General features: G+C 40.5%; 1 protein-coding gene across 1 annotated transcript in view; it reads right to left on the reverse strand.

Moving 5' to 3' along the window:
- APBB1IP (amyloid beta (A4) precursor protein-binding, family B, member 1 interacting protein) overlaps positions 1–13,032 on the reverse strand; it is a 151,513-nt gene that overhangs the window by 91,979 nt on the left and 46,502 nt on the right. The window contains exon 3 of the mRNA XM_011963901.1: positions 1,226–1,297. Within this exon, the coding sequence (XP_011819291.1) occupies positions 1,226–1,297 (72 nt within the window). The remainder of the gene's footprint in view (positions 1–1,225; positions 1,298–13,032) is intronic.

A 13,032-nucleotide genomic window follows, 5' to 3' on the forward strand; every position in this document is an offset into this window, starting at 1 on the left:
CAGCCTCCTGAGTAGCTGGGATTACAAACACCCGCCACCAGGCTCGGCTAACTTTTGTGTTTTTAGTAGAGATGGGGTTTCACCATATTGGCCAGTCTGGTCTCGAACTCCTGACCTGTGATCTGCCCACCTTGACCTCCCAAAGTGCTGGGAATACAGGTGTGAGCCACTGTGCCCAGGTTAGAATTGGTTTATTTTTCCTAAAATAAATAGTCTTTCAAAACACAGACTATTCTTTTTTTTTTTTTTTTTTAGAGAGCTTTAGAAGACCCCTATCTTATTTAGGAATACTGGCTTATTCTTCTTTTGACATTTTATGCAGAAAAGTGATGAGCTGGTTACCTTCTTAGTCAAAGGCTCATTTATGAGCACACTCTGAGCCACTCTAAAGCCCACCTGACTGTAACCTGGCTTAGTGGCTGCTGGATTAGCAGCTGCCTGGCTGTAGTGGCGCCGACAGTGGGGCTCAGTGACCTCTGAGTCAATCTGATCTTGATGCCAGGGGCTTTTTTCTGTCTATGGCTGAGTGGTTTTCACATTCCTTTGAGGGTACTAAGTTCTTACAGTCTAATCACGAGGCCACCAAAACTCCCACTTAGTTATTTAAAATATAGCATTTCCTCAAGAGTTGGTAAAAAGTCTTTACTAAAGATGATATCCAGCCTGGGCAATATAGTGAGATCTCATCTCTACAAAAGAAAAAAAAAATTAGCTGGGTGTGGTTGTGTGCACCTGTAGTCCCTGCTACTTGGGAGGCTGAGGCCAGAGGATCACTTGAGCCCATGAGGTTGAGGCTCCAGTGAACCATGATTGTGCCACTGCCCTCCAGCCTAAGCAACAGAGTGAGACTCTGTCTCAAAAACACCCCAAAATCAAACAAAGATAATATTTTCTTAGTGAGTTTATATAAAGGTAACCACAGGCAAATGGCTCAGTGCTGGTGGTTGTAGCGTAGTAAATTTGGGGGTAAATTTCTCTATTGGTAAATATTTGGATACTACAAGTTTGATGTATATCTGATCAATGTATTAAACTAACTGATCTCAAAAGAGTATAGTCAGGAACAAACTTTTTTTTTAATCCATCATTGTCACAATTATATTGGAACTATATAATGTTGCCAATCTTCAGGGTTTTAAAAAAGACAGCTCCTTTGTCATGTTATAATGAAATTCTGCAACTCCATTTTTGTTTTCTAATTTGCCAGTTAAAAAGGGAAGTTTACCTGAGTCAGAAGATCCATCTCTCCCAGCAAAGTGCTGAACATTTGGTCTATGTCTTCACTTGACTCACCCATCTGAAAAAGGAAGAAACTGAGATATTAGCAGTCTCATAAAAGCCTGATCCTAGGATACTCTTTGCATCCCTCTCTTTCCCCCAAGAGCCCCATCCGTGGGCAGCTAAGTAGGGAGAGGACTATACTGAGACGAAGGCTCATGTTAGCCTGAAATTTCATGCCTGGCTTCTATCCAATCTGCTTGATCCAAGATTGTGCCAAACCCTGGGAAACGCCTCAGAGCCACAATTGAAATTTTCCGGGCTAAACTAGTCTTCTTGGGGCCAAAGAAACAGGCTGGGCAAGGTGACTCATGCCTGTAATCCCAGCACTAGGGGAGGCCGAAACAGGCGGATCACCTGAGGTCAGGAGTTCAAGACCAGCCTGGCCAATATGGTGAAACCCCATCTCTACAAAAAACACAAAAATTACCTGGGTGTGGTGGTGGGCGCCTGTAGTCCCAGCTACTCAGGAGGCTGAGGCAGGAGAATTGCTTGAACGCAGAAGGCAAAGGTTGCAGTGAGCCGAGATTGCGCCACTGCACTCTAGCCTGGGGGACAGAGCGAGACTCCGTCTCAAAAAAAAAAAAAAACTTACATGAAAACGATGTGAGGAGTGATTAAGCATATTTACCCAACACTTCCCTGCTTTCAAAAGATATTTCTGAAATAATAGTTTTTAGTACATTTATTTAGCAGTACTGGTGGACAAACACTTAGAACTTAAATAGCCGCCCTGTCAAGTGAAAAGAGATAGAAAGAAAACATGTTTTTACATTTTAAACTTTCTTTGCCTAAACCAAATGAAGCAATTGCCCAAGAAGAGGAAAAGTTTGCGACAAAATAGGGTGGGATGCACTGTGAGTCGCAACTGGCTGCTCTGTTTCCTGACATTTTTGGCAAAGCTAAATTGGGAAGTTAGGAGACATTACTAGTCCTTTGCCACTAACTAGCAGTAGTTTGGCAAAGGTAATCAATTGTTTCACCTGTAACATGAGGAATTTGTTGCAGACCATTTCTAAGGACATTTCTTTCTTTTTTCTTTTCTTTTTTTTTTTTTAGACGGAGTCTTGCTCTGTCACACAGGTTGGAGTGTGGTGGCACGATCTCAGCTCACTCCAGCCTCCATCTCTCAGGTTAAAGCAATTCTCCTTCCTCAGCCACCCGAGTAGCTGGGATGACAGGCACCCACCACCACGCCTGGTTAATTATTGTATTTTTAGTAGAGACGGGGTTTCATCATGTTGGCCAGGCTGGTCTCAAACTCCTGACCTCACCTGAGGGTGACCCACTCTCCTTGACCTCCCAAAGTGCTGGGATTACAGGAATGAGTCACCTTGCTCAGCCTCTAAGGACATTTCAAAATGCTCTAAAACACTGTGAGATTAATGCCAATTATAGCTCATACTAAGAAGTCTGGTGGGTGTAGAGAATCAGTATGTAATATTTAAGCCAAATCACAATATTTACTTGAATATGTACATGCATGCATTTGTATCTCATTCTTTTAATTTAGAAATTAAAAATATACACAAAAGCAGAGAGAATAATGATTTTCATGTGCACATTGTCCAGCTTTAATAATTTTCAACTGGACTGATCTTTTTCCATTTATATCTTCCTACAACAGATATTTTAAAGCAAATATTATTTTTCCACAAATATTTCAGAATGCAGTACTAAAAGATAAAGATACTCTATTTCTTTTTTTCTTTTGAGATGGAGTTTTGCTCTTGTTGCCCAGCCTAGAGTGCAGTGGTGCCATCTCATGCCACTGCAACTTCCACCTCTTGGGTTAAAGCAAGTCTCGTGCCTCAGCCTCCTGAGTAGCTGGAATTACAGGCATGTCCCACCACACCTGGCTAATTTTTGTATTTTTAGTAGAGACAGGGTTTCGCCATGTTGGCCAGGGTGTTCTGAAACTCCTAACCTCAGGTGATCCGCCTGCCTTGGTCTCCCAAAATGCTGGGATTACAGGTGTGAGCCACCACGCCTGGCCGATAAAGATACTTTCTAAATCATAACCATAATACTATTATCTCTTCATGTGTGTGTATTTAAAATAAACTACTTGGCTGAAATAGGCCAAGTCGAGGCAAATCTACCTTTCCTTGAATAAACTATCTTGAAAACTTGTAGTTTACCCTTTAAATGACTTTAATACTTTAGTAGTCACATATTTTTATTTTTAATAGCTTTAGCTAATCAGGGTGTCTTAGTCTCTTTATCAAATATGTCTATGAAACAAACTTTGTCACACTAACTTTGCTTTCTTAAAAATGACTCAAATGACTTCCTTCCCTTTCTCCTTCTCCTTCTCCTCCTTCTCCTCCTCCTCCTCCTCTTCCTCCTCCTCCTCCTCCTTCTTTTATTTTTGAGACAAAGTCTCACTCTGTCTCCCAGGCTGGAGTGCAATGGCTTGATCTCAGCTCACTGCAACCTCTGCCTCCCGGGTTCAAGAAATTTTCCTGCCTCAGCCTCCTGGGTAGCTAGTATTACAGGCGCCCGCCACCATGCCTGGCTAATTTTTGTGTTTTTAGTAGAGATGGGGTTTCATGATGTTGGCCAGGCTGTTCTTGAACTCAAGTGATCCACCCCCCCGGGCCTCCCAAAGTGTTGGGATTACAGGCGTGAGCCACCACACCCGGCCAAATGATTTTTAAGATACCACAATTCTTAAAAGTGAAGTGATGTAAATGATGATGATGATGATAACAGTAATATTTATCCAGCACTAACTCTGTTGCAAGAGCAACAGAGTTGCTATTAGCAACATTTAGCACCCAGGATAGCATTGACGCTGAGCAATCAGAACAGATGTGGCTGTAAAATCATTTTGGGTGAATCAGTGCATATCCTCCAAATATCCACCCTGCAAAGCTAGCACTTAATCTTCCCAAATTATCTTCAACAATTATTGGGTTTACCACTTAGGAAATCTGACATCATGAAATCTTCTTGCTAATTTTTCCATCGTATATTTCCCCCTCTCCCTATTTTAAGAAGAAAAAAATTATGTTCTTCTCCTACATAACCTTATCACCCTTGCCGAACAGGACTGAGAACATTTTCCATCTGAATTTTCTGCCCCCTGCAGTGGCTTTTCTTTTGCCCTCCTTCTGGTCTCTCCCTCGTGAGAAACACAAAAGCTATCCTGAGCTGCAGGTCACTGAGGGTATTCCACAGTCATTTCAAGGTTTAAGTTTTGCATGTTTTATTTCGGGGGACGGATGCTTGAATTGCTATGAGATGCATTAATTTTCTCTAGTGCCCTATCTGGCATCCAGTGTAGGAGGTGTCTTGCAGGAGCACAGGAAGTTGTAAAACTGTGTGGGCCAGGAGTCACTGGGAGGGGACAAGAAGAGGTTTTTGGTTAAGAGAGGTCTAGATTCCATCGAACTAGCACATTTCCTAGTAGCAAATGCATCCCCAAGAATCTTGTGTACATACACGTGGGACAAGGAGGTGTGTGTTCGAATTCGAGGAAGCCACTCAGTGAATGCTGAGGGTCAGTCCGCACAAAGCAGACAGGTGAGCACCCAGGCACAGAAGCAACAAGTGAGAAAGAAAACGAAGGTCTAGGTCTATGTGTGCAGGGCAAGTCAGACAGGAATCAAACACAGCAGCAGTAAAGGATGATAGAAGATACCTGGCCTATTTTGTGTGTATTGTTGGGATTAAAAAAGTGTTTATGGCAGCTAGAAGAGAGGGAGATGGCTGCAGGTGGGCCCCGCCCCTGTTTCAGGAGGGAAGTCAGCATGAGGAATCTTTTTCATGGGGTTTTACCCCCACACAGTTGCACACAAAGTATCTGAATCATATCCTCCATTCTTTAAATGTCCTACAAGGCTGGGCACGGTGACTCACGCCTGTTATCCCAGCACTTTGGAAGGCCGAGGGGAGAGGAGTGCTTGAGGCCAGGAGTTTGAAACCAGCCTGGGCAACATAGAGAGACTTCTCTGCAAAAAATTAAAAAATGAGCCAAGTGTGGGGGCACGTGCCTGTAGTCCCAGCTACTCAGGAGGCTGAGACGGGATGATGGCCTGAGCCCAGGAAGTCAAGGCTGCAGTGAGCTATGACGGTGCCACCAAAGTCCAGCCTGGGTGACACAGTGAGACTCTCTCAAAAAAAAAAAAAAAGAAAAAAAATTCCTACAAAATGGCAGAAAGTATTTAAGTAGACATTATCTCCATGGTTTCACAAACTATCTCCCAAAACAACTAATATGGTATTAAAAATCTTGTCATGGGTTTTTAAGTTATTATTTTAATAAGCAGAAATTCATGGAATAAATAACAAAATTCCAGAACTGCTCACGTGAATTTCCTTCTGAGTACAATGATGTTGAGAAAATAAAGGAATACTTCAGATGAATTATTATTAACAGAAAAAGTTAAGAGTAATTATTGGTGTTAACACATTTCAGATTTTTTTAAGAGTAATCCATTTTACAAGAATAAATATAGATTTGTTTGCTGACCTCAAAACTGACAACCAGCATTACAATAAGCTTATAGGAACCAAAGATAATTTGAGTAACAAGAATATTGCCATTGATTCATTCTCCTGAACCCTTAAATTTGGAAAAGCACTAAAATAAAGTCTTGAAATGTGACATCAATGAGTCAGAAAAACCCATTGAACCCAAAGGCCTTCGTTTCTCAGGCCGTGCACTGCTATATAACAGGTTAATGACGTGCCACAGTGAATCATCCACCTAAGATGGAAATAACTCAAAACAACAGCGCGTTCTCGTGACCTCTCCCTGCATTCATCTGCTGAAAATCTTTCCCCCTGCCCTTTCCCCTGCCCTTTCATTCCTCTCCCCCAGAGTCTGTTATTGAGTTAAGTGGAGTCAATATCAAAATTGTGCTGAAACCTACAGTCGTAAGTAAACTTGCTAGTGAATGGATCACACTTGCACGCACGGTGAAAATAAAAAGACATTTGACTTAAGGGCAGTTTGTAACAAAAATTATTAATCTGTAAATGCAGTCATATGACACAATTGACCTCTCTGCAATAAAACTTTATTTTTGGAATGGACAAACAAGAGTTATACACATGTGTACAGTGTACACACACACAAGTGTAAGAAAACAGGGCTGTGCCTATAGGTACATGTGGTGTTTTCCAAAGGTCAAAATAAAGATTAAAAGAGAGAGAGGAAAAAAAAAAAAACACCCAGCCATGACAGCTAAAAGTGTTATTTGGGTTAGCAGCCAGAAAGAGCTGGGGTGGAGTTATCACAGTGAAGCAAAAGCAATGCATTTCAAACAAGCCATGCTCACATCGTGACTGGGTGGAGTTAGAATCTTTTTGTGAGTATGTCACTTCTGAGTTCATTTTATGTCTTGGGAAGAACCACAAGTTGTTGATGAAAAATAAATGGAAATACTACAAAATCAGTTAGATTTTGTGATCATTATTGTTATTATTGGATAGACCAGGGGTGGAGTGGTTGAAGCCGCTTGTCCAGGCTAAAACTTTCCCTTAGGTTCCTTAAACCACAAGGAAATTTTCCCAAATGCTTAATATTTCTAGGCTTTAGTCTTTTTATCCTTAAATTGTTTCTCTTTTCCACCTGGATACATTTCAAAAATATGTCTTTTAAACATTTATCCTGAGTACTGTGATGCATGTGTTTTACAGGACATATGTTTATATCGACGACAAAGTTAATCTCACACATTTAACTCAGTTTGCATGAGTTTGGGATGCCGTGAAGATCAGCAATTCCAACCACGGAATCTGGAATTTTGGACCTGGATGAGGGTGGCCCTTATTCCATTGGTCAGAGTAGCTTGCCTAAAAACAGCCAACTCAACATCCCCCAGGCATTTCCCTCTAAGCAGCTCCAACTCATTACTCCCCCTCATGCATTCTCTTCCTATGCGCCCTCACTTGGTAAAAGGCCATTAGTCACATATCAGTCTGACTTAGAACCCTTGGCATAGTCCCTTACTCCTCCCATTTTTCCATCTAGTCGGTCAGGGACTCTGTTGGCTTTTCCTGTAGAAGGCTTTTCCTTGCCTTCATTCTCTCTATCAAGTCACAGTTGATACCTCACCAGCTCACCTGGCCTCCAGCCTTCTGGACTCCCCAGAAATATTCACCACCACCACTGCTGCAAATTGCAAATACAAATGTGAACATGCCACGTTCCTGTTTAAAAGCCTTCCCTGGCTGCTTATATGAAGTGGAGAGCGTTCAGGCACTCAGCGTGTCTTTCAAAGTCCTTCCTAATTTGCCCCAGTCAGGGCCTTTTATTTTTTAATTCATTTATATATTTTTACGTTATTTTATTTTATTTTTAGTAGAGACAGGGTCTCACTATGCTGCCCAGGCAGATCTCAAACTCCTGGGCTCAAGTGATCCTCGCACCTCCGCCTCCCAAAATGCTGGGATTACGGGCGTGAGCCACCAGGCCTGGCCTCAGGACCCTTGATGTTTTCTGAACAGGCTTTTTAGAACTCTTTTGTCTTTGTGTATGCTATTCCCTTTAAATAACATTCTCCTCTGTCCATATCTCCTTCATAAAATCCTACTGATCATCTAAAATCCAGCTGTCATGCTAACACTTCAATGGTATCTTCATTTCCAGCAGAGATTTGCTGTCTATTGCATTTGGTAAACATGTCAGTAAATCCTGGCCTTAACAACCAACTTGACACGGTATTTAATCTCTCTGGACTTCAGTTTCCTTGTCTGTAAAATAAGGAAAACAATAATGCCTAATTCGTAGGCTTGTTGCGACATTTAAACAAAATAGCCAACAATACTTGGCATAAATTTGCAATCAGCATTTGCCACACTGAATCACACTCTTTTTGTTATCGTGTTAGAATCTCTTAGAAAACTGGGAGTCGTTATTAAGTAAGAATCAGATCTTGTTGATGTTTGTGTTCAGAAATGCTTCGTTGGAAACCCAGAGAGATTAAGTAACTTCCCAGACTAATGAGAAGAACTGGGCTAGAGTCCAGATCTCAAGCCTCATAGAACGTTCTCTCTCACTTGACTGGCTACATGTTCTACATGGCTCCTGGTGTGACACACTCAGAAATGTCACATTCCAGGGCCGGGCAGTCCTTAGAGGTTGCCAAATAACATGTTTCCAAGAACTATCAGAGCAATTAAACAGTCTGTTTCTAAGCTGCTGCTATAGGTACAGGTTTGTGGAACCTCATTCACTATAATATTTTCTCTTTTTCCAATGCTATTTCCAAGTGAGTAAATACTGATACTTACACAGATATGTTGTGTTGGTAAACAGAAGTTTCACTGGGGCTCGCATCTATTTAGGCCTGAATCCGTTTTCAAATCAAAAATTGTAGTTGCTTTAAGAAAAATTCTGATAACTACCATGCAACTTGAGGCAACTTGAGTGACAATATCAATGACTTTTCTTCTTTTCTAATTCAATCTAAAGCCAGTTAACAGTTCAAGTAATAGGCTAATCATTATTTAGTAAATAAAAACACGTTATGTTTTCTATCTTAATTATTTCTTAATTCACATCATATAACTAATTTCATGTGTTTATTTTAAATTTGCTGATTGGTAAGAACAAAAGTGAACACATAAACATGCTTAAGTACTCCTTTGTTATAACAATAATATGTTATAATTTTGTGCTGGGAACTGAATTTTGAGCAGAATGATATTAAATTAAGGGATTATTTGATGCTCTTAAAACTAAAAGATTTATTCATAAAAGCATACCATTTTATATATTAAATTAAATATATAATAATAAAATTGTTTATAATAGGAATTTTTTAATAAAACAGAAAACAAAAAAAACCACTATTTTTCATATAAGTTCAAAACAAGGCTGGGCATGGTGGCTCATGCCTCTAATCCCAGCACTTTGTGAGACTGAGGCAGGTGGATGACTTGAGGTCGGGAGTTTGAGACCAGCCTGGCCAGCATGGTGAAACCCTGTCTCTACTAAAAATACCAAAAAGTTAGCTGGGCGTGGTGGTGCGCACCTAGAAGCTACTTGGGAGTCTGAGGCACAAGAATCGCTTGAACACAGGAGGTGGCGGTTGCAGTGAGCTGAGGTCGTGCTGCACTCCCGCCTGGGCGACAGAGCAAGACTCCACCTCACAACCAAACAAAACAAACAAGGGGTCCTAACAACTTCTACATGAAATAAAAAAGTTGTTAAGATTTTTTTCTTCTTGTGATTATCAAATTTTTGGTTTACAGAGTTGTTTTCAGTGGCAGCAAGTATCAATACAACGAAGAAACACATATTATTTACATTTTTATAAGGAGCTTATCTGTCAAAACCCTGCTTTCTTATGGCACCATATTAAGATGTTACAAACTCACGGGTTGTCTAAGCTAATTTGAATGGTTGCAAATTTCACCTTTTCAGCCGTATTTTTAGTTACGCTTAGTCTTTACTAGGATTAAAATACTAACACCAAAAACAGAATGAAAATTTCAGAGCACTGAGAATGAAAAGAAAAGACAAAATAGAATATTTGCGAGCAAGACCTTATCTCTACCAAAAAAAAAAAAAAGTAGCCAGTCATAGTGGCATGCGCCTGTAGTCCCAGCTATTCATGAGGCAGAGGCAGGAAGATCCTTTGAGCCCAGGAGTTAAAGGCTGCAGTGATTCATGATTGTACTATTGCATTCCAGCCTGGGCAACAGAGTGAGACCCTGGCTCAAAATAAATAATAATAAAAAAATGAAACAACAGAGGAGGTATAAAAATGACTTTCCTATTATTAAAATGAGTCACAGTCAATGAAGTTCAGGAAGGTTAGAATTAGTCTTCAGTATTTCACCAGAGAAGTTGCCACCTGTCTGTCTATCAGGAATAAAATTCCTCATTTAATTGTTTCTGCGCATGGCTGGGGGGTGAGAGAGACAGGACTCTCCCCTTGCTCTTTACCTGCCTGATAACAATAAAAATAATAGCGGATAACTATTAGGTGTTCTCACTCCGTGCCAGGGATTGTCCTGGTGCATTAGGTGCATTGACTGATTAAATCCATCCTCATACCCTAGGTGAAATGAAAACACTTTTAGGTTCCTCTTAGATGAGAAAACTGAGGCATCCAGAGATAAGTAACTCGATCGAGTTTACACAACGTAAGTCAGTCACCAAATATTTATTGATCCCAGACATGGTTGGAGGCTTAAACAAATTTCTGGAAGATTTTTCTGTGTGGGTTTTCCTCAGCTGTATTTTTTCTCTTCAATGAATTTATCTGCATACTGTACATCTATCTATGTTAAAGACAGTTAAAGAAAAATGTTTGTATCCTAGTATTGATTGCTTTTTTTTTTTTTCTTTGAGATGGAGTTTTGCTCTTGTTGCTCAGGCTGGAGTGCAATGGTGTGATCTCGGCTCACTGCAACCTCCGTCTCCCAGTTCAAGCATTTCTCCTGCCTCAGCCTCCCAAGTAGCTGGGATTACAGGCACCCGTCACCATGCCCAGCTAATTTTTTTTTTTTTTTCACTTGAGAAGGGGTTTCACCATGTTGGCCAGGCTGGTTTCAAACTCATGACCTCAGGTGATCCACTCGCCTCGGCCTCCCAAAGTGCTGGAGTTACAGGGACTGCTGTTTTTTTACTCTACAGTGTTTTGAGTTTATTACTAGATTGCCAAAACTAAAACAGAACTGAAATTGATGAGAAATAAGTTTAAAAAATCTGAGGCTCTCCAAGTATCAATTTACTTTAATGGTTTTATTATTTTTTAATTAAATACCATCTGGCAATTTTTTTTCTTGGAAATAAATCAGTCGACATATTACAACTACAGATACAAAAGAGGAGGAAAAAATTTTAAAAAGCTTATGAATGGGATTGCACTTAGGATGAAATACGCACTGCAGAATTCAGATGCTCGCAAATGCTGGTGGAAACTGAAATCACCTGTGTACAGTGTGATTGAAAATAACTTAGAATATTGAATTTTACCTGATTCCTTCCGTGTTGTATTTTTTCAAAATGCAATGAAAGCGTTTTATCAAGAGGAAGTGGTTCACAGAATAACACAGCATATGGTTAAAGGTTCTTGCAATGTTTGGGGGAGGAGGAAGGGGAAGCCGAGGCTTCTGTGTAGCATAAAACAGGAAACAGAAGCATCTCTAACGTTACAAATTATATCAAATAATTCACTCAGCAGAGGACTAAGATGAAGAAACCTCTCGGGCCAACTTAACCGACTTTGCACTGTACCGCTGAGATCAGTGAAAATCTTAATAGGCTAGCAAGTAGTTATTGAATCAAAAGGATGATGACTATGGTCATATGATCAATTCAGACTAATATGCAGTGAATCACAAACAAAATTCATATGGACATGTGTATATGCATATCTAGGGTCACATAGAAGGAACAACCAAGACACCAGGGTTCTTTTGTAAGCAATATTGTCATGGCAAAAGTTACCTGTAAATAACATTTTAAATAAAAAACTAATCATTAAATGACATGATTTTTTTCGGTGATTTAAAAAAATACTAAGAGAGTACTTTGAAAAGTCTTAGAATTTTGCAGTAAAGACACACACACATACCCACACCCATACACACACGCGCACACACACACACACACACACGTAATGAGATGGGCTACCACATCTTTAAAAATATGATTTAGACCAGGTGCGGTAGGTCACACCTGAAATTCCAGCACTTTGGGAGGCAGAAGTGGGAGGATCACTTGAGGCCAGGAGTTCAAGACCAGCCTGGGCAACATAGCAAGACCCCATCTCTATCCCCTCTGCTAAAAAAATTAGCCGGGCATAGTGGTGTGCACCTGTGGTCTCAGCTACTCAGGAAGCTGAGGTGGGAGAATCCCTGGAGCCCAAGAGCTCACGGCTACAGTGAGCTATGATGGCACCACTGCACTCTAGCCTGAGTGACAAAGTGAGACCCTGTCTCTAAAATTAAAAAATAAAAACAAAAATAAAAGATACGATTTTTAAATGTGCTTGTTTCCAAATTGCTGTGATTTTATGCAAAGCATAAAGTCAGTGAAAAATTCATGTTTTGCATAAAATCGAAGCAATTTGGAAATAAGTGGGTGGGACAAGGTGGAGGCACTCTGCAAAGTCAAGCTTCAGTTAGAAAAAAAGTGAGAGAACTGAATAAGACCCAAAAAGGTTCCCCAGGACTCAAGTGCAAGAACACTTGCCACAGGGCAACAGAGGTCAGCACATATGAACCCAGCATCCCCACTTCCATCTGTCTGGCTGGCCTCCAGCTCTGGGAGACAAGTTGTAGACTAGTTTCACTTGGATGCCCATGGGTTGGAAAGAGTGCCAAGTCTCTAGATTATTTTAAGTTCCTCTTTTTTTTTTTTTTCTACTTTGAGTGTCTATATAAGGAATGGGGAACTGCTTTCGTACATAGGGCCCACTGTGACCTAAAACCAGAGGGACAATGCAATTTAGAATTATTTGAAGAGACATAAATAGAAAATAATGTATTTATCATGTTGTGTTAATAAATAAAAATCATGAACATTTCTTTTTAGAAACAAAAGTCCTGTGAATAGTTGGATCTATTCACTCTCCCCTGCTTGTCTCTATTTTCTCATGAATCTACCCCAACTGGACTTTTGCTTGCACTATGTCACCAAACTGTATGTCAAGATTACCAACAACCTGTGGGGTGCAGTGGCTCATGCCTGTGATCCCAGCACTTTGGGAGGTCAAGGTAGGCAGATCACTTGAGCCCAGGAGTTCAAGACCAGCCTGGGCAAAATGGCGAAATTCCACGTTTACA

Source organism: Colobus angolensis, unplaced genomic scaffold (genome assembly GCF_000951035.1).
Source record: "Colobus angolensis palliatus isolate OR3802 unplaced genomic scaffold, Cang.pa_1.0 Scaffold63, whole genome shotgun sequence".
In the NCBI taxonomy this organism is placed as follows: Eukaryota; Metazoa; Chordata; class Mammalia; order Primates; family Cercopithecidae; genus Colobus; species Colobus angolensis.